This window comes from Mastigoproctus giganteus, chromosome 2 (assembly GCF_048544385.1).
Source record: "Mastigoproctus giganteus isolate SK-2022 chromosome 2, ASM4854438v1, whole genome shotgun sequence".
In the NCBI taxonomy this organism is placed as follows: domain Eukaryota; kingdom Metazoa; phylum Arthropoda; class Arachnida; order Uropygi; family Thelyphonidae; genus Mastigoproctus; species Mastigoproctus giganteus.
In genome coordinates, this window is record NC_143576.1 from 211,450,066 (window position 1) to 211,472,613 (window position 22,548).

Below are 22,548 nucleotides of genomic sequence, written 5' to 3' on the forward strand. Positions count from 1 at the left end.
AAATGCTAAATCCCAACTATGGAACAGCCCCTTCACTGACCGTAAAGGGAAACTCCTTGAAGAAACCATCCTTTCGAATGATCTGCACATTCACAACATTCCCAGCCATCCTCCCACTTGCACAACTCCTCTTGGCAGCACCTATATTGACATAACACTCACTAATGATAAACTCTGCAACTCCATACATAATTGGCAGTTACACACCTGCTGAACAACCAGTGATCATAACCCCATCACCTTCACAGTCAGCCCTACAAGAAGAAATAGAGAGCAGACTCAATATGAAGATAGTAGATTCAACACCAGGAAAGCAGACTGGCACACCTTTGATAAATATATCAAACACTTTACAACACCAGACAATCCATTTCCACTTGCAGTCTGCCAAACATTATGTACTTTTTCTGACAGAATCTCAGTTATCGGTTGATTCAACTACTGCTCATCTCAGATGCCCAAATTATTTGCTGTATGATTCCTTTCGCCTCAAAGGTGGTACTTGTGCATATGTCCGTTCTGATATTCCCCATCAGAGACTTGGCAATTTGGAATCTCCTCTCTTTGATCTTCTCTGGCTCAAAATCTCTCTACCTAATTCTGTCAAATTCATCTGTTGCCTCTACCGTTCTCCCAACTCCACTAATCACTTGGAGCTCTTTGACTTCCTCTCTTTGCAACTTGACTTTCTCCAGTCCAACTTTCCTAACAGTGAGGTAATTTTCCTTGGTGATTTTAATGTTCACAGCTAGAGCTGGCTTCCATTTTCTAGTCACACTGACCCAGCTGGTCGAGATGCTGAGGCTTTTGCAATTACTAATGAGCTAGCACAGATTGTTCATTTACCTACAAGAATACCGGACAATCCTAATCATACAGCCAACACGCTTGATCTTTTTCTCACAAACAACCCTTCTAAGTACATGGTCGAAGTGAGAGGTCCTTTAGGCACCTCAGATCACAACTTGGTGAATGTCTCTTCTCCAATGGAGCCCTAATCTCATGGCTATTCCCAACATCGTGTTGTTTGGCTTTACAAGATTGCAAAATGGGATGCGAGATTTCTTTTCTTCTCTTCCTTGGTTGGATTAATGTTTCAAAACTTCTGTTGTCAACATTTGCTCAGATCATGTCAGTGAAATTACTCTTGTTGGAATGGAATCATTTACCCTACACACCACTTTAAAATCTCGTCCTTTATCTAAACCTTGGTTTTCCAATAAATGTGCTAAGGCTGTTCAAGAGAAAAATGTTGCATATTGTAATTGGCTTGTTTGCAATTCTTCAGTTTCATTTTCTGCCTACACCGAAGCTCGCAACAATTGTAAAACAGTCAATCAGTCCAAACTAAATTTCGAACATGCTTCTTGAAGAAGGACAAGAAGCAAGAAAACTTGCTTCTTGTCCTAATGGCAGCCAAGCATTCTGGTCTCTTGCCAAAGCTATTGGCGGCAACTTTTGCCCATCTCTGCTCCCACCTCTGTCCAAACCAGATGGTTCCGTTGTCACTTCAGCCAAAAATAAAGCTGACCTGCTAGCATCCCATTTTTCTTCCAACTCGTGTATTAATGATCTTGGTAAAACACTTCCCACCATTCCCAACACACTCCATTCACTGCCTCCTGTGGTCTTCTGTCAAAAGGATGTCAGAAGTGTTTGGATGAATCTTGATAGTAAGAAAGCTCCACGTCCTGATGGTATTTCTCCACTTGTGCTCAAAACCTGTGCTCCTGAACTTATTCCTATTCTTTGCCGCCTTTTTTCATTTTCTTATTCCAAAGGTGTTTTTCCTTCTGCTTGGAAATTTGCTCATATCCAGCCAGTTCCTAAAAACAGTGACAAATCCATCCCATCTAATTATCGTCCCATTGCAATTACTTCTACTCTTTCTAAAGTAATGGAGAAATCAATTAAACTACCACCAACTCTTAAACTACCTAGAAACCCTCTGTCTGATCAACGATCGCCAGTATTGATTCCATTGGTGTCGATCCACTGGTGATATTTATGGACAAATTCAATGGAAAAGTTCGGTCCACAAGCAGTTGTTCTTGACATCTCAAAGGCTTTCAATCGTGTTTGGCATAAAGATCTTCTAAAGAAGCTTCCATTTTATGGTCTGCCAACTGTTTTTTTGTAATTGGTTATTCAGTTTTCTCTCTAATCGCTCACTGAGGGTGATGGTAGATGGCTCTCTGTCTTCTAATGCTGGTGTCCCTCAAGGCTCAGTTCTTTCCCCAACTATTTTCCTCTTGTATATTAATGACCTTATTCCACTGGCTGGAAATCCTATCCATAGTTTTGCCGATGATAGCACATTGCATTCCACTTTCCATTTTGAGAACCCTTGTCCTGCTCAATCAGCTTCAACTTCTCGAAAATCTGCTAACAATTCCTTAAATGCCAATCTCCAAGTAATTCTCCAGTGGGGCAAAGACAACTTAGTTGATTTCAACCCTTCTAAAACTCAGTCTTGTCTTATATCTCGCAAAAAGGATTCTTCTGCTCCTATGGTTATCTTTGGTGGCACTCCGATTTCTAGGCAAAATGATATATCTCTTTTGGGGATTACCCTGACTTCTAACCTCTCTTGGCACCACCACATTACAAATATTACTTCCTCTGCATCTCAAAAACTTGGTTTTCTCTTTCGCTCTCAGCGTTACTTTTCTTCCAAACAGCTGTTCACTCAGTACAAATCACAAATTTGCCCTACCATGGAATATTGTTCCCACATCTGGGGAGGTTCCCCCAAAACCTCTCTCATGCTTCTAGATTCCGTTCAGAAGAGGGTAGTTAGGTTAATTAATGACTCATCTATAACAGAGTCTCTCCATTCCCTGTCTCATAGACGTATTGTTTCTGCTGCATGCCTTTTCTAGAGATACTTCCATGGGCACTGTTCTTCTGAATTGGCTTCTATAATTCCCTTTCAAAACAGTCCGAACATGTGGCGCCACCAGCCAACATCCATTTACAGTTCAACTTCAAACTCACAAAACCAATTTTTCATCTTCCTTGTTTATTCATTCAACTGCCGTTTTATGGAACAACCGTCCTTCATATGTATTTCCTGAAAATTACAGTCTACAGAAGTTCAAGTGTAATGTCAACAAATATCTTCTTTAGTCTTCTCAACCTCCAACCCTAGCACCTTACTAAGTACTACAGGTTCTAATACCTCTCGTTTTTGGGGTTTTCATTAAAAAAAAAAAAAAAAACTGGAAAGAATGGGAAATCGGAAGGCAGTGGCTTGATCTTCTGCTGGAAGGCTTCCAGCAGAAGATCAAGCCACTGCCTTCCACAGTACGGCAATTACAGCTTCACAAAAGGAAAATGCACCAAAGATCCCATTCATGTCATGACGCTAGCCAGCAACACTGAGAGGAAATTTGCCCTGGGCCTCTTTGTGGATTTTAAAAGGGCCTTTGACACCCTTTGGTGGCAAAGCATCCTGGAGAGATTCTGAGAGGCAGGGGTGTCTGCACCAATGTATCGCCTAGTGTCCAGTTACCTGGACAACCACCACCTTATGGTCAAAACACCCACTGAGGAAGTTACCAGACCTTCTGCTAGGGGCTGCTCACAAGGATCCATCCTGGTCCTCTCACATGGAATGCAGTATTAGACACTTGGTTAACAAAATATCACGAAGATAGCTTATGCTGATGATCTGGCTATGGTCCTGCATGGGGATTCGAGACCACAATTGGAAGAAGCAGCTAACAACATTCTAGAAGATCTCTTCCAGTGGTGTGAAAACCGCAAACTTACAGTCTCAGCTGCTATAACTCAACAGATGCTCCTCAAAGGACACCTAAACCCAAACAGGTCCTCACAGATTAAGTATCAGGACCAACGAATATTGACCCTACCTACAAATCTTGGAGTCCTGCTGGATGAGAAGCTATCCTGCAGAGAAAACAGCAACTACATCAAGGAGAAGATCAAAAAATATGCTGGAAAGGCTCCTGAGGGTCACCAGGAAGAACTGGAGTCTGAAGGGGCAAACCTTAAAGTTGTACTATGAATGTATTTTTCTCCCAATAGCCACCTATGGGGATGGTGGCTGGGGCCATAGAGCCAACTACACTGTAGTAAAATGACTGCTAGACCAAGCACATCGCACCATCCTCCTGATGACCTCTAGGGCCTGCAGAACAGTTTCTACTCCTGCACTGCAGGTCCTATCTGTAAAGTTACCTCTTCATCTCGAGGTGGCATACCATTATCTAAAATACCATAAGAGACAGAACCTCCCATGCAGCAACAACATAGTATTGCACCTGAACAACACCATCCAAGAAGAGAAGAAAAGAATTAGACATGAAGATCTCCATCGGGAGAATTACTGGGCCACCAACTCTTGGAAGAACCACCCATAATCACACGCCAACAGTGGAGGAACACCAAATGCAATTCCAAAAACAAATGGTTCATACCAAGCTTACACACGACTTTTCTACTAACTGGACATGGAAGCCTCAATGCAAAAATTCATCCATTGGGCCTGGTACAAAACCCTGCCTGCACCTGTGGAATGCCAGAGACGGCCCAACACATTACCTTCACCTATCTAATTTACCAAGACCTATGAATGCCTCTTCAAACTCTCACCGAGATATATGCACCGGAACAGGCACCTCTACTTATACAAACAAAGGAAAACTTTGCGGCATTCAATGAATTCACAGAACATGTATTCAAACGGCGACAACGTCTGATGGCTCACCTGGACATGACCAGCCTGCGGGTTCCACCATATCCTAACAGAATTCCCGACAAGAGGAACCCATTGACAATGACTACCAAACTCAGAAGACACTCCAGACCATAACAGCTAACTCCACATTGGGGTGGGATTACACAATCTGTGAGTCACGCTGAGTGGGAAACAGGCCTCGGCCTAGTAGGCCGAGGCCTGTTTCCCACTCAGCGTGACCCAGCGAGGCCTAGGATATGGTGGAACCGGCAGGCTGGTCACGTCCGGGTGAGCCATCAGACGTTGTCGCTGTTTGAATACACGTTCTGTGAATTCATTGAATGTTTTATTTTGTAATCTGACTGAGTCACACTGAGTGGGAAACAGGCCTCGACCATAACAGCTAACTCCACATTGGGGTGAGATTACACAATCTGACTGAGTCACGCTGAGTGGGAAACAGGCCTCGGCCTAGTAAGCTCCCTACCAGAGAACCACTCGCTAACCCTTAGAGAGTAGGATATCAACCTCTCCAGGGACCCACCACTAGGTGGACTTGATGACCCTTTTCCATGGTGGGATTGACTCACTGTCCATCATTACAATCTGTATTTTTTTACTAGTCTGTCCTTGACATACATAAGAGATATGGTCCAGGATTTCTTACATACGTCGATTTTTACGTAACTCAGGAATGACTAATAAAATATTGATACTATATCCCTGATATTCCAAAATTACAAAAACCACATAATATTCTGAGAAGAATGAAGAAAAATAGTTATATACCATAACAATTAAAAACTTTATCTGGGGACAGCAGTGAATTAACCGGAGTGGCACATAAGAAAAGAAAACATAAAAGGAAGAAAAATTGCATGTTATTGTTCTGTAAAAACTGATATATATTTCATATGCTGTGTAGGCTATCAAGGGAATCAAAACCAGTGTACATATTTAGGAAAAGTGGACTATACCACACAAAGAATCAAAGTTTATACACTTCAGGTGTGACGAACTGAAGGTAGCTTAAAATGAACCTGAACATTAAAAGAAACATTAATCACAGGGTGCTGTAGGCTGAGTAGAGGTCAGGGAGGTAGTACGTGATATGAACTCTTCGATCTTCATCTTTTTCATATACTTTTTTTTTCTGTTCATAAATTTCACAATAAGCAATCTTGAATTTTTCTTTCTATTTTCAAGGACCATTCAGTGTTTTCATCCATTCCATCAAACATAGAGACCTTCCCAAATTTTACAAAATGCTTCTGCCATTTTTTAAAATTTGAACTGCCTTTTGGGTTGCTTCGGTTCCTCAATGGAGTCAGCTCTCCCTTGCTCCTCAACTATTTGCACTTTCAGCTGGGCCGACCGGGCTAGCCAGGTGGGTAAAGTGCCTGCTTGACAACCCAAAGGTCGCAGGTTCGAATCCCGCCTCGGGCTTGTATCAAAGTACTGCAAAAACCTTTGGAGGTGCATTATGGCCACAGAAGCCGATGCGCCAACAACTACAAAAAAAAAAAAAAAAAAAAAACGTTCAGCTGGACTAAGTCTTCTGTTTTTAAATATTCACCTCGTTCATCCAAAAGCTTGTCTACATCTTCATTCTCCAGGACCAGCTGGACCTTCTGGGCTAAGTTTACAATTTCTTTGGTAACAGAAGACATCAGCTAATCTTTGTTGAAGCCTTCACTGTTAAGCTCGGAATTTTTTAGATTTTTCCAAACTTCACTCATACAAGTTGTCAAATCATTCCAGGCTCTTGAAATGTTGCATATTCCATCAAGGATGTTATAGGGCTTGAGTGTAATTCTCCAAAGAAATAGCCAATGGGACACAGTCAACATGGCTTAAACATTGTGGGGGTTTCTCTGAAGTGCTTCAATGTAATTCACCTGTCTCACAAACATGTTAAATATTTCTTCAGAATTTTTAAAGCAGAAAATGAAATTTATTTACCTAGTTACGCCGCAGGTTATTATCCAACATAGTTTTTGGGAACGAAAATAAAAACTTATACTTACTATTCCTTCATTCAACTTCACTCTTAAAAATTATAGTAGGTATCTTTACAATTTTACCAAAATAAAATTCCGAATTTATGTAACTCAGGCTTATGTGAGTTGAGGACTAACTGTATTCTCATCACTTAGTTTTCTAGGGAATGCCTTCTCCCATTCCCAACTTATTATTCTCTTATTCCCCCCCCCCAAACATCCCAAATTTCTCCCACTATCACCGACTCCTTTCACTTACTACTTGGGGATCCCAGGAACCCTGGGACCCCAATACAGAGTCATTGCTAGTCAAACCTGGTGTGCCTCCACGCAGCTAGGGACGAGTGTCAGGGGGTGCTAGACCTGGTGTCTGGTACACATTGTTGTTGTTATTTGGTTTTTAGGAGCATTAGCAACTAACGCCATATTGCTCTGGGAATATGTGGTGGTCATTCCCTGACCTTTCTGCATCCTCCGTATTTGGTGGTGACGGGCTCGAACCCCGGTCTAATCAAGTAGCATGTGCTACGCACTGCTGCTCCTTCCCACCTGGCTACGGAGGTGCCGTGTCTGGTGCACCCTGGTTGCTATATACCTGTTGGGTCTTGCCAACAGCAGAACATGTTCTGTTGTTGACTGGAAGTAACAGCTTGAGTCCTCAGTACTGGGCATAGCCCAGTACTGAGGACTCAGCGGAGAATGGGGGAACCCTGGAGCCCACAACAATGATCCTAGACATCTGAATCTGTTGACTAAAACTAGTTGACTGTTGATAAAACCTCTTCACCATCAAGCATCTCTCATATTGTGGTTTTATACTTCATAACTGGGTTGTCACTATTGTAAAAACAGGGTACCTACCCACCCACCCAAGAGGGGCCAAAAAGCCTTGATACAGTGCCATCTGGGTGGTGATATCCATTGAGAATAAGTAACAATAGTCTTCTCCATAGGTGAAGTGTTACTTATTCGAGGTAGTGCAATAACATGGCAACTTGTTGTGAAGGTATTCACAACATGAGATACAATTAAAGTGATGCATTAAAACTACCTTGGTAGTAGAAATGATGTGTGTGCATCACCCATGCATAAATAAACTTCATGATCAATGATTGTATTCATTATTAAAAAATATATATATTAGTTATAAACTCTTCTTACTTGGTGGTTATGCCAGTAATATAAACAAATTTTTGTCTTTTTAATATAGCAAGCTCTTTATTCATTAAAAGCTTGCTCTTAATCAATTTGTTAATTAAATTCAGAGTACTATGAAAAAATATTAAAATTTCTTGTGTGCAATTTTCATATATTTTTCACATTTAACTAAAAAAATAAATGTTTGCTCACCATTCAGACATTTCTGGATGAAGAAGCATATTATCAACTTTGAATCTATCATAAAAAAAAAAAACCACATTGTGAAAAATGATAAAAACAAAACATTTATATAAATGGTTATATATATTAATTACAAACATAGTGACTATAATTAATAATATCTATTCTAATACAACTGTAATGAAATTTGATAGACATTGTGCTGCATATATTTGGCAAATCAGAGTTATAGAAGTTCAGGATTATTAGTAGCAGTTTATGATACGTCACAACATAAAGAACTATCTTGCAAGAAAGTGTCTTGAGACATTCAAACTGTTGGAAGGCTGGAATGACAGAGCAAACAAAAATCAAATGATTGGTTTACAGAATATGTTATCAATCCTCCTGGAAAGATCTCTTCAAATAAGAATGGACCAATGGCAAATTCAGTGGTATATCCACACCATATAGTAGCTAGAGTGAGTGAAATGGGACCACCTGAATAATATTAGAATTGGCTTTGCCAAAACTGAAATAGACCTCAACATTCTGTGGCCAGCCACTGCTGTTAATCTTCAATCGTGGAAAAAACTGTAATTCAAATGTAATTTCAATTATCAGATTATCAAGGAGAACCTGATGAACATGGCCAATCTTACACAAATAACAGCATAAAATTTATCATGCAGCCTTTTGAATTTGACACAAGTCAAAGTCAAACAGCACACAACACTATGCAAGCTGCCAGTCCTTCAAGCATCTGCTATGCATTCTCCTCTATCACTATAACGATTATCCTCTAGCTTTGGTTCAGAGATAAGCTTTTGACCCACATCCTTGATTAGCAAACCTGTTTCTTTGAACTTCATTTTTCTAATACCATTTATGGAGAACAGGACTTTGACAATTCATTCATTTGATAAAGCTCTCTTAATGTCACTGTTGTGTTACTGTTATTCTGATAAAACAGTTTTACCAGAACATGTAATCATTTAATAGCATAGCCACTGTGTAATTAATAATATCATTCACAAATTCACAAGTGATTATGTAAGATTTGAGCACCTACTCTTTTTATAATGCACAGCTGTTGTTTGCATATGACTATCAACTTGTGCCTTTAAATGTGATTTTAAATTTATATTATTTTTTTGCATAATTCCACAAGCACAATGCAGTGGACTAACCACAGCCACTGTGTTTGTGGAATATGATTTGTCAGATCGCAAATCTGAAGAGTTTGAATAAACAGTTGCAGCATAAAATAAAATAATACATAAAGGAATATGCCATGCCATATGTGTAACAAAACTCTCTACCTACACTATGGCTACCATCCTTGGTTTTTAGAATTAGGAGGTAAACTGAGCTTTCTGTGATAACCTATAATGGAAGACATTCTTCATAACTAATTGGGAATAAATGTGACACTCGTGTACTGCCAGTTTTGTTTTACCAAATTAAAATGTCCTCTTTACTGTTAAAAAAGTACAGAAAAAATAACATTTTACAGTTGTACAGTAATTTAGTTTTTTATATATAAAATACGTATATATTTAATAAAAAATTACACTATTAATTGCATAATCTTATTAAATAATTATATTTACAATAAAAGTCAGCTATAATGATAGCTGAGAAAATCTCAAAGGGAAAAAAAAACCTGTTATAGTTGATTGCATTATAGTCAAATTAATGGTAAAATGTAACAAATGTTGCTGTAAAGCCTAAACAGAGCTGAAATGAGCTAAAAAGGAAGCTTTTGTTTTTTGGATGAGGTTATTTCACCACCCAGCCATAGCAGCTTATCCATTAGAAAAGAAAAGGAACTGGAGTACAACAAAAGAAAACCTTCCTACTTTGGCCTAAGATGCCTAATTTTAGTGCTGAACAAAAAAAAAAAAAAAGCCTTGTTATGATATCAAAAGGAAACAAACAATTTTCACTGTACAAACAAAATTCTATTTAAAAGATTCTTTATTGCAAAAAAGAATAAATTTTAATCTTTCACATATCCTTAGAGATAAAATTCCTCTAAAACACTTACTTTCCTATTCCTTCAAAGGCAGCTTCACGACAAAATTTTCCACTATCTGTATTTCTGCCTTTCTATAAAAGAATTTTTTAAATCAGTAACTATTCAGTTGTATTAACAACTGAATAGCTGCAAAATATTCTAGCTATATTAACATCAGGATTACTCTGAAGAGTAAAACTGATCAAGATATACTATTTCATAGTCACTCAATATATAAAACAGTTTCTTATCCCAGTAATTCTTGTGAATAGATCCTTGATATGTAGACTGTGTTAGAAGACTTCTTACTCCATATTTTTATTATTTTTTTTTATTAGACACTATCCTATATTTTTAATTTGTTATATATGACAGAGATTAATTCATACAATATCATGAAAGCTGTAGTAAGAACATTGCCTAATGAAAGAACACAGATAAGCAAAAAAGGATGTGGTGTAACACATTTCTTGAAATGATTCAAGGAGCACCAACAAAATATAAGCTGTTTTAGAGAGATAGTACTTTTGGAAAACAAAAACAAAACCTGCAAAGTAATAAGAACAATATGCATTAGTTTCATATGAAGTCTCCAACAAATTCGCTCTGAAAAAGGTCATTAGAACTAAGTATTCCAAAAACAAAGATTTACTACTGGCTTTCGAAGTTTTATCAATGCTGATGGGGCAGTGACTTACAAAAATAACATGAAGTATGCACATATTTTTACCCAAGCACGGTACTAAGTACTATAGGTTCTAATACCTCTCGTGTTTGGGGTTTACATTAAAAAAAAAAAAATATTTGTATTCTCAGCATTGCCAAAATGAAGTAAAGTTTGCTTTCTGATGGATTTGCTATTTATCACAGACAATACAAGCATTTGGAACAAATATAATTCTCACTATTATGAAGTACTGGAACACTATGCCATAGATCACATATTTGACAATTTTTCACAATCATCTCTTTTGGGCCCTATTTTTTTGATGGAACAGTGAACCAGAAATCATTTAATAATTTTGAGGGACTAGTTTGCCTACTGGCTGATTCATAGTTTTAAAGTTTCCTTGGCACATACACTATCTGGTCAGAGTGCTGTTGCTGTTGTTATTTGGTTTTTAGGAGCATTAGCAACTAAGGCCATATTGCTCCGGTGCGGTGGTCATTCCCTGACCTTTCCGCATGCTCCGTATTTGGTGGTGACGGGCTCGAACCCCGGTCTAATCAAGAAGCGTGTGCTACGCACTGCTGCTCCTTTCCACCTGGCTATGGAGGCGCCTTGGTCAGAGTGCACCAGTTCATATGGAACTAGATGCAATCTTTTGATTGATTTGCATAGAATAACTCAAAGTATAGAACTCTTCTCCCTCTAGAAAACAGGCCTTGTGTGTCGGGTTGAATTATATCATCAAAGTTTCTTGCGACGACCGACTAACTGATTAAAATAAATTTATTAAAATAAAAATGATATATACATAAGATAAAACAGAAATAAAATAAGATAAAAGCATTAAAATATATATAATAAAAGCATTAAAATACATAGTAGCTTTCAAAGCGAAGTGCCTCTTCATCAGCTGTTTACTTATTGTATTTTAATGCTTTTATCTTATTTTATTTCTGTTTTATCTTATGTATATATCATTTTTATTTTAATAAATTTATTTTAATCAGTTAGTCGGTCGTCGCAAGAAACTTTGATGACATGATCTTCTCCCTCGGGCTGAGATTGGCTAACTATAGCCCTAATAGAACAAGCCTTTAAAAATTCCTCAATCTCCAATGGATTCAAACCCAGATCTATCCAAACAAGTGACAGATAGCAAACATGCTATACAGAGAACAAAATTCTGTCATCTGCAAAATTTTTATTTGTAAACAGATAATAGAAATCTCCCAAAGTCTGGTGTAGTTCAATCTGGGTGAAGCACCTACCCATTATTCCAGCTATCTGTGATTGATTATTTGTTTATCCAGAGGATTTTTTTTTTAGCACAACTGAGTTTCATATTGCATGAAGTGGTTATTGTTATAGTACTATGATTATATGAAGGTGGTTTGATTATAGTGCAGCATAGGGTGGGAGGGGGACATTGCCATGTAATCTTAAAATTCGAATAAACAGTTGCTATATAATGATGATTTCCCATTCTTCCTACAGTTTCCCTCTGATAGTTACTACATGTGTATTGTGGCTTCTATCACTTCTACATTTATGTTTTATTATTCTAACACCTTCCCGGAACATTTTTTTCCTGAAAATGTGCCGTAACAGATCGACTTTTTTTATTTTACAGATTAAAAGTATGCATCATGCAAATACTCACTGTATAGTTTTTTGTGTTTTTTATAAATTTTTAGTAGAAAATACATGGGAGTAATTAACCCATTTGGGCTATCCTGAGTTGTCTCATGTGTGTCAAAGAGTGTGCAAATATACAGATTTTTTTAATAAATTAGCACTTGAGCTAAAAGAAAGGAACAGAAAAACACAAACTTACTTTATTCCCTGAAAGACAAATTGAATTTCATAAAAAAGGCATTCAATAAAAAAAACGGCTTTTCATGAAAACCAAACAGTAATTTTACTTGGTGTGGTAGATCTTGAAGCAAGGAGTGATGCAAAGGACAATTTCACATGTTTCACACATTTAGCATGTCTCCTTTCAAATTTTCTTGCCATCTCTGTTCTGCTTTTTGGAGCATACCCGACAAGTTCTAGTTGGAAACTTCTTCTCAGTTGGTGGAATATCAATGGGGTAATGGCCTGGTGAATAATGAGTTGGGCGGGATGTTGAGGACGGTCTAACCTTTATAACTGGTGGAATTTGCAGGTGATATTTCTTGATAATTTCACAAATCAGTTCCAATCTGAAATTCAAGGGTGAAAGAACTTTTTGGCCATCTGAAATCGTGGCTTTATACAGTAGAAATGAATTCCACACAGCTAGATCCATTAGGTGAAAGAAAACCTTCCTGTAGTATTTTTTAATCTGTTTCCTGGGCAGGGGATAGTTTGCCAAATGCTGGTCAACTTTATCTACACCTCCCATGGAAAAGTTATAGTCACAAACTACTTTGGGTCTCTTCACTACTGTCAGATTTTCTATTTCTTCCTGAGAAAGATTATGGACCATAGATAACAACACTACATCTTTTTTATCTTTCCAACATAAGGCCATGACTTTCCCTCTTTGAAAAGCAGCAGCCTCTTGCCTTTTCAGCTTTTCCTTCTTCAGCATTTCGAGCATTTCCTTTCTGTTTAGTCTCACTGTACCATACATATCAGTTTTTTTTTGTGATGAGAATATCAGCTAATTGGGGACTGGTATAATAACTGTCAACTGTGAGGGCAATATCCTTTTCCAAACAGAGGCTTTATGAGAGTCAAAACCACTTGCATAGACATTGGAAGACCAATAAAGTCTGGATCCATTTCTGTGCCTTTCCTACATATATTATGAAAGTCCAAACATAGCCACTTTCAGATTCACACAGCATATAATACTTTATGCCAAACCTTGAGCGCTTCAATGGCATGTACTGCACACAACCGAGTCTTCCTTTGTACAGTATCAAGTTTTCATCTATTGTTATGTCTCTTTTAGGAACATAGGGACTTCTAAATTTATTTTCTAAGAAGCAATAGACATCATAAATCTTGTTTAGTTTTGGATTTGGGTGCATATTTGCATCATATGACTCATTATCTGAGAAATTAAGATTTTTTTTTTTTTTTTTTTTTTTTAAGGAGCATTAGCAACTAAGGCCATATTGCTCCAGGAATATGCGGTGGTCATTCCCTGACCTTTCCCCATCCTCCGTATTTGGTGGTGACGGGCTTGAACCCCGGTCTAATCAAGAAGCATGAGCTATGCACTGCTGCTCCTTCCCACCTGGCTACGGAGGCACCTAGAAATTAAGGTACTGTTTTATCTTTTTATATCACCTAAGAGCCATCATAGTTCCAAACACTGGTGTCTCAAGTAATGGCTTTTTTGACCAGTGCATATATTTTTGACCAGGCTTTTTCACAATACCTTGCAGCATTTTCAGAGAAAAAAAAATACTCTCAATTCAGCATGCATCACTGGAGTCCAAGTAGAATCACGAGCGTCCCTTTGTTCTGCAAATGTATTAGTTTCAGAGCACACTAGATTGATTAGTTCTTCATCAAAAAATAAAGCAATTTCATCTGTATTACTTTCAATGTGCAAACCTGGCTGTGCAGCAAATGGAAATCTTGGAGGTGGCGGGGAGGGGGGAAGTATTTAGTACAGTCAATTTTGCAACACTGTCTAGCATCTAAAACACTGACATCACCATCTTCTTCACCTGAATCAAAACCTGAAACAGATTCATCAGAATCAGATTCACCAGAAGTTTCCAATTCACTATATGAATCGTCACTAATTTCTTCTTCACTACTCATTATATAAATAAATTGGAAAAAATCAAGTGGAATGCACAAGCAGTAACCTCCCACCACAAGCAATAATTGTGAGCTAACTACAATCTGACACACAGCCACCGCAAGTGGATAGGCAAGGAAAGCGTCGTTTACAGGCAGCAGTTCAAGAGGGCACCAAAATATTTTTCGATATTGTTTTCTGATTGGTTAACACTTATCAGTATTCAGCATTTAGGAAAGCAAACAAAATGTGCCACCAGTAAGCAAAATTTTATTTTGCTTACTGGTGGCACATAGGAACATGCGCTACTGTTCTGACATTGTTGTACAACATAAGTAAAATGAAAGCCACTCGTCTGCTGCTAGGCGTAAGAAAATCCCAAGAAATCTCGGAATTTATCTAGTTAATGCAAAATTAGCCAGATAAATGTCTGAGAAAATATGTTTCAGTCCTAAATTTGGAGGTATTATTGTTTGCTTTTATCCTGAGATATTTCGTGTAGTTCCAAATAACTTTTAAAACTAAAAACGAGATAGCATGGGATAATCCATGAAGGGGTTAACATTATATGTTTTAGCTGTTTTATTTACACAGTTTTAATATTTTTAGTGAAGTCTTTATTCTTCAATTTCATGGGTTGTGGCAAGAATTTATTTTTAATAAGTCATATGGAGACAGAATCAAAGGCAGCTGAGAGTTCAGTTATTACATAACTACAAGAGCCACTTATTTACAATTATCTATTACTTACAATATTTGACAATTACTGATCAAATGTTCACAATTCTACATAGCTATATAAATATGTGATGTCAGAGAGCTGAAGAAATATGTAGTGAATATACAGGGTGATTCAGGAAGAGTAGTAAATATTTTGAGAGGTTATAGTATCGGTCATTCTTAATAAAAAAAGTTCATATAACATGTGTCCAATTCTCAATGGATACGGGGATACAGCTGTTTGAAACTGGCACGCACAAAGCCATTATGAGAGATGTTAAAGAATGATAAATGATTGTTCATATTTATTGACTTTTTGAATGATACAAAATACAAATAATTGGTAAATTTTTTACAGTTCATAATAAATGTTCAAAAATCCTGCTGCCAACCTCAATGCACTTTGTAACTCTTGTGGTAATATGACGTGTTGTTCTTCTGAGGTCGTCTTAGCATTCCTTTATGAGAACAGCAGTTTCTAAAATGCAAGCAAGCAATTTGTCTCTTGTATTCACCTTTTCTTTGTATACTGCACTTTTCATCCATCCCCACAAACAGAAATCTAACGGAGTGAAGTCTGGAGACCTAGGTGACCATTGAACAGGACCACAGCTCATCCATCATCCAGGGAAAGTTCGATTTAGATATTGTATCACCAGATGGGTATAATGTGCAGGAGCTCCGTCATGCTGAAAGTATATACCAATCCTTTTAGCCAAGGGAATATCTTCCAATAGTAGCGGAAGTTCGTTTTGCAGAAATTCTAGGTAAATGGGCCCTGTAAGATGATTTTGTAACACAACAGGCCCAATCAACTGATTGTTGATGATACCGCACCATACATTTATAGAGAAGTGATGTTGAAAATTTGTTTCTACAGCGGCATGTGGATTTTTGTCTGACCACCTATGAGAGTTACGGGTATTGTTGATACCTTCACGGGTGAAAGTAGCTTCATTGCTGAACAGTATTAATCGGTGATTAGCATTTACCCACTAACAAAATTCCAATTGCTGGGTGTCGTCTCCTGGCTGATGGTGTTGCACCAGCTGTATGTGAAATGGATAGAAGCCGTGCTCACGTAATGTTCGCCATACTCTGGGCTGTGGAACACCAATACGCGTAGAAATTCTTCATGTGCTAATAGTAGGACTGTGTTCTACCAACTGAAGAATGTGTTCTATTTCATCCACATTTTGTTCATTTGCACATTTAGAAGAAATATGAGTGCTGAGAACTGTACCAGTCTCATGCAGTTTGGTGTAAATGCTCTTGAATCCGGTATGCTGCAGTTAGGAAACCGTCGAGAGTATTCTCTACAAGCAGCAGTAGCACTTCCTTCCTCCACAAAAACCATAGACAAACACCGTATCAGCATGTGTGAAGATGTGCGGCATTCTTAACAACACTTCTAACATCAAACAATGTCAAGTTATAACTGCTTTTAGGTCACATCTGATTCAGGGAGCTGTGTGTGTGTGTGCGCGCCAGTTTCAAATAGCTATATCTCCATACCCATTGAGAATTAGACACATGTTGTATGAACTTTTTTACTCAGAATAATCAATACTATAACCTCCCAAAATATTTACTATTCCTCCCGAATCACCTTGTATTTAGGAGAATTCTGAAATACCTGTGACCTCTGGTCACACAGCATGCACTTCTCAAATAAGATGAAGTGGATATTATTCTCAAACTTTTGGGAGCCTTTTTGCTTGATGAAAGTGGATGACTCTATAACAATTCCAAGATGCTGAGAAACCAGATGAGATTCTGCTTTATTAGCAGATCTCATCTGGTTTCTCAGTTTTATTTTATAAATTAGAAAGAGTGTCATTTTTCAATAATTAGAAAGCTTGTCTGAGCTGATGTACTAGGCGAGAATTTATAGCTTTTATTACTTTTTTTTGCTAGGCGAGAAAAAAAAAAGGACAAAAAAAATTTTTTTTAAAAATCTTTCTGAAAAATCTGAAGAATATCCATTAATCACAAACCTCTGCCTTCTGTCCTGCAGCCACTCAGCAATCAATCTTAGGATTTTTCTGGTAATCCCTACATGTTCCAACTTATGCAATAACCCCTTATGAGGGATTGAGTCAAATGCCTTGCTAAAATTCAAATAAACTACGTCAAAATTGTGCCCTATAACCAGCTCGTGAGTAACTTGTCAAAATAGCTTACTAAGTTGTTAAACATGATTTAACTAACTTAGACAATTTTATTTGATAAATAAAATTATCAAATTTTAAACTTTAAACAGTTTTTTGATAAATGATTTACCTATTAAAAAATTTCAATGATAATAGAGCAATTTATACTCACCAGGACTAATAGAAGCTCTGGTTCTAAAGAAGATAATATTTTGGCAATCTGTAATGACAACAAGAATAAGACTGTTTGTAAAAAAAAAAAAAAAAATTTCTCAAACTTATAAAAAGTGTAGGGTAGTTCAAGAAAAAAAAAAAGAAGTTTCTAAAATAATTTTTTATTAAATATTTTATTAAATTAAATTTCTTATGAAATTTTAAGTTTTAAATTTAAACTTAAAACTGTTCTTTGTGTTTCCATTGGTTTTCCAGCACAAATTCATTGAGGGAAATTTTTGGGCATATAGAACACCTGCAGCATTTCTATTGGGATTAATAACACACCATCATCATCTGTCATCGTTCTGCTGTTCCAAGGGTCGACGAAGGAAGCCTTGCCACTTTGTCCTATCTGTGTAATTCTCTCCGTCATTGATTTCATTCCAGTTACATCAGTCTTACTTTTGAGGCTTCTTTTTCTGTTGAAGGCAATAAATTTAAGCTGCCGATCTGCCAAACCTGTCGCAGCCAAATAATAACACTTCTTATACCAAATTCCCAACTATATTTTATTCCATCCCACATAAATGCTTTATGTATGACACTGTGACATGAGTCTACCAGTTTTGCCTTGTTTTTTGAAAAACAGAGATGGTCAAGGATAAATATTACAGTGAAGTTACACACAATATTATCTTTTCTTAATGAAAAGAGGTAGTTAAATATTATGGTGAAAAAATTTCAATGAAACAACTATACTTAAGAAGTTTAATGACAAAGTCAACAATAACATTTGCTATTTTGAGGACATTCCAGAATGCATAATTAACATGCATTTAACAGTCAGCGCAAAGGTTAGCTGCAAGTAATCACAAAGGACAAGTGACGTAACATTACTCTTAAAACTTTACATATAATGCTCCACAAAGTACTAACTTATTCATGCAACTACCTAGTGCTAGCACCCATATGTTAATATTACTACTGCACTGACATGACTGTCCAATTTTCTTTGAACGTAGGAGAGCACTAAGAACAAATGAGATACTACTATTGCTGCTATTCATGTGAACTATAACTGAAATAAACTAACTTCATTTTCCCCATTATATAAAATGAACAGATTTATAAAAAATATAATATCACCATTTATATCCATATATATTACAGCTTCCAAAACCTAGTTGTTTTTTTTGTGTCACACCAAACACAAAAGATTATTAAAAACTACAATATGCTATTACCATTGAGAAGACACACAACAGAATTGAACAGAGAACAAAACTTGAAGGGATAAATTAAGAAGAGGAAAAATTAATTCTGTGAGTTTGAAGTTGGCTATGAATGAATATTAACTAGCTAACATAATCATGTGGATTGGTATGAAAGAAAGAAGTTCAAGGACGGGTGTTAACTCAGAAGAAATTTTCATGGAAACATCTGTAGAAAAGACACGCAGCATGTGCACGCACAAGCATTGAACATCTTGTGATAGGAATGGAGAGAACTTGCAAGCAGTGCTGTAGTCACAAGATTAGCAGAAGGTATACGCTACGAATGTTATGAAAAGCAGAGAGCATACTGTGCATATCAGGCTTGTTAATCGAATTAATTTGGTCGCATAAAACTATAAGTATTGCCTAAGAATCAAATTCTAATAAATTTATTTTATAATTTTCAGTAAATATTTTAATATTATTTGTTTTTTTAAGTCTTTCAAAAATCAGAAGGTATATGCTATTCACCTAAAAAAATACAGAGGGTATATGGCATTTTGTTATTTGGTTTTTTTTTTTAGGAGCATTAGCAACTAAGGCCAAATTGCTCTGGTGCAGTGGTCATTCCCTGACCTTTCCGCATCCTCTGTATTTGGTGGTGATGGGCTCGAACCCCGGTCTAATCAAGAAGCGTGTGCTCCCTCCCACCTGGCTATGGAATTGCCCGGTATATGGCATATACCCTCCACTACAGCCCTGCTTGCAAGTGAGTGATCATTTCATAGAAAATGCTTCAGTGAAGTTACACACAATAACTGCATTATATTTTTGTCTTACTGTCATGGGGAAGCTGCGTTACCTCCATTGAGAATGACAGATTTGGGCTTATTGCTCATTTTAGAAATATATATTATCCACAAATCAACCTAAAATTATTAATATCATTTTTAATTGAATAATCCATTATTAATAAAAAACTCAAGGCACCACTATTACAGCTGTTTCCAGTCTTGCTGTACCCTCCTCAGAAAGTGAGTGGCCCTATTAGCATGTTGTTGAAATGGCAAATAAATGTAGTAAATCTAAACAAACAGCCAAGTAGTGTGTAGAAAGAAACTTCCACTTGGAAATGTATCTTAGTACATTTTTAATCAAAATTATTGTTATAAATGAACTAGAACTTTATTCATTGTTAAGTGAGTTAACATTAATTAACATTAACTCTTATCTAGGAGTTCAAGGATAGTCTGGGGTAACGCTTCCCCAGATATGGGAACAATCTTCCATCGTAGAGCAGAGTTGCAATTTGTTGAATCAGGAGCTATTAAGAAGAAAAGTAATACTGAGAGCAAAAATGAAAATCTAATCTAGTTTTTTTCAATGCAGAGGAAGCCAGTAGTTGTGATATGCCCATGCCAAAAAAGGTTAAAAGTCAAGATTTTCCCAATAAATACATGTAATCTTGTTTAGAAATCTGAGTATTGCTGAAGTAGACCTGGAAGAAAAAGCAGAAAATTTATTTTATTTTTATATTTTTTTTAATGAGAAAAAAGACAGGACTGTATTTTAGGAGCTTTCTCCTTCCCACTGGAGAATTAACTGGTGATGGATATCCAAGAAATCACAGCCTTTGTGCAGAGCAAGAGCAAAACTATAGAGAAAATTTTCAGTCAGTGGAAAAATGGTTATTAACATGTAGGAGGAAAAAGAACAGAATATTGGGGAACTGCAGTATTAGTTGAGAACTAATACTGTAGTTTTAAGTGAGAAGTTAAAGGACAGAGAACCCTTTACCATCACACAGAATGAGCAGTCAGAGGAAAAAATTAGCTATCCAATTGAAAAAGTTGGAATGCAAGCCATAAGATACGAGCTTGCTTAGGACAAAGACAACAGAAAGCTGAAGAAATGTCAAGGGCAAACTGTTTGATTTTCTCCAAATGTTTCTAAAAAATTTGCCCAACAATTAGTAGTACAAGTCTGAATATCACCACTGATGGACTCTGTATTAGTAATGATTAATCAGACGAAAAGTTTTGAGACTTTGTAACAGATGGCAGTTGATAGACATCTCCATTACTTGGGAAAGAGTTGAGATAAATGTAATATGATGACAAACAGGAGAAAATGCGGGAGAGAACCATCTCCTTAAAAAGTTCTTTGTGACCAAGTAACTGCAGTTTTTATTCAAAAAATAAAAAGAAAACGAATATGCCAGATCAAGTGGGAGAAATTACTATACTTCATTTTAATGACTGCTACAATATTGAACCTTGAACAAGGGAACAACTTGGGGTATGCAGCTCACTTCTGCACAGCTATCAAAAGCTTTAGCCATTTGGATCCTCTAGTTTTCTTCAGTGGTGATGTTTTAGGACCATCTATAGTAAAGCATACTTACTATCTTTCAGCAGTAATTTGTATGTTATATGTCACTTATTTTGATTTACTTTTTTCCAAGAAAATAATAAATTTCTAAAAAATATTGGTTATTTAAAATGAAGTTTCATTTTATATATTTGGATTCATTGGTCTCAGGCTCAAGTCAGGCCAGTTTAAACTTATTAATGACCTGATTTACAAAAGCATACATTGTTTCACACATTAGCTGCTATGAGACATAAAAGTTATGTTACAACCTTTTTGGTTAACAAGTCATGAGAACACCTGTCATGTCACATGATCTTTATTCATTCAAACTCTCTGAGTTAGTTTTCACTGTGCATTTATGGTAAGAACATTTCAAGTAGGTGTATTAGTAAAATATGAATCTAGTAACACTGCAGTTGCCTGAAACTATCCAGTAGATAATTTTCTGCTTTTACTGAACATCCCTTTTAGTGTTTCATTTATTTTATTCCAGAAGTAGTTAAGAAAATAGAAACTATTTCCTTCCCTCCTCACATAGGTAAACATCCAGTTTACCTTTGAATTTATTCAAACTGTCAGCCTCAACTACCTGTGAAGGCAACCTGTTCCAGCAATCAATGATTCACTAGCTAAAAGAAAACTTCTTACAATCTAGTCTAAACCTCTTCCCCTGTGATTTCAATTTATGCCTTCAAGTTCTTGAATTCTCCATGTGAAAATTCTGCCTTCATTCATTTTACTAACACCTCTCAGAACCTTATAAAAGTCAATTAGGTCACCTACGAGGTGCCTGATTGCGGTTTATAAAGTTATAAAGAACTGACTTACCACTGAAGTCAGCCTCTTTGTCAGGCTATGTAGACCACATATATGGAGTTTTTCCTCATATGGTTGCCCTTTTGCCAATCTTACCATGTGAGTTGCCCAACTTTGGACCCTTTCAAGAAGCTCAATGCCTTTTTCCAGATGAGGGCTCCACAACTGAACACAGTACAGGCAACCCTCATATAACACGGTACATTTCAACGTTTCCATTCCTTTTTGTGAATCCCTGCTGTTGACTCACTAGTCATTATCGCCTTCATGTGATATTTTTCTAAGGCACATTTCTGGAGGCCACTACCATAAAACAATAAAAACAATTTGCAGTTTCCAGTTTATTGGGCTTTTCTGTTAGTGCAATCAATTATAATTCAATCTTATTGCATTTGCGATAGTTCCAATAGCTGGAATTGTGTGGATTTTTACATTATTATGGTAAAATGTGTTTCCCCTTCCATGAAATATTCAATCATATAAAAAACATAAATAAATTTCCAGAAACTCATTACTCCATATCTCACTTGGGCATATCGTGTTTGATGCAATATGTGAGTGCCGTGTTTTTTGTTATTTATTAAAGCAGAAAAATCTAGATTTCAAAGTTTTATTACTATTGGGTAATGTGCCAGGCCATTCAAAGGTTTAGGTCATCT

At 36.8% G+C, this 22,548-nt stretch overlaps 1 protein-coding gene across 1 annotated transcript in view; it reads right to left on the reverse strand.

The window, feature by feature from the left end:
* Dip-C (dipeptidase C) overlaps window positions 1–22,548 on the reverse strand; it is a 185,795-nt gene that overhangs the window by 98,801 nt on the left and 64,446 nt on the right. The window contains exons 5-7 of the mRNA XM_090368947.1: window positions 17,503–17,550; window positions 10,073–10,134; window positions 8,053–8,097 (exon numbers count right to left, since the gene is read on the reverse strand). Of these exons, the coding sequence (XP_090225073.1) occupies window positions 8,053–8,097; window positions 10,073–10,134; window positions 17,503–17,550 (155 nt within the window). The remainder of the gene's footprint in view (window positions 1–8,052; window positions 8,098–10,072; window positions 10,135–17,502; window positions 17,551–22,548) is intronic.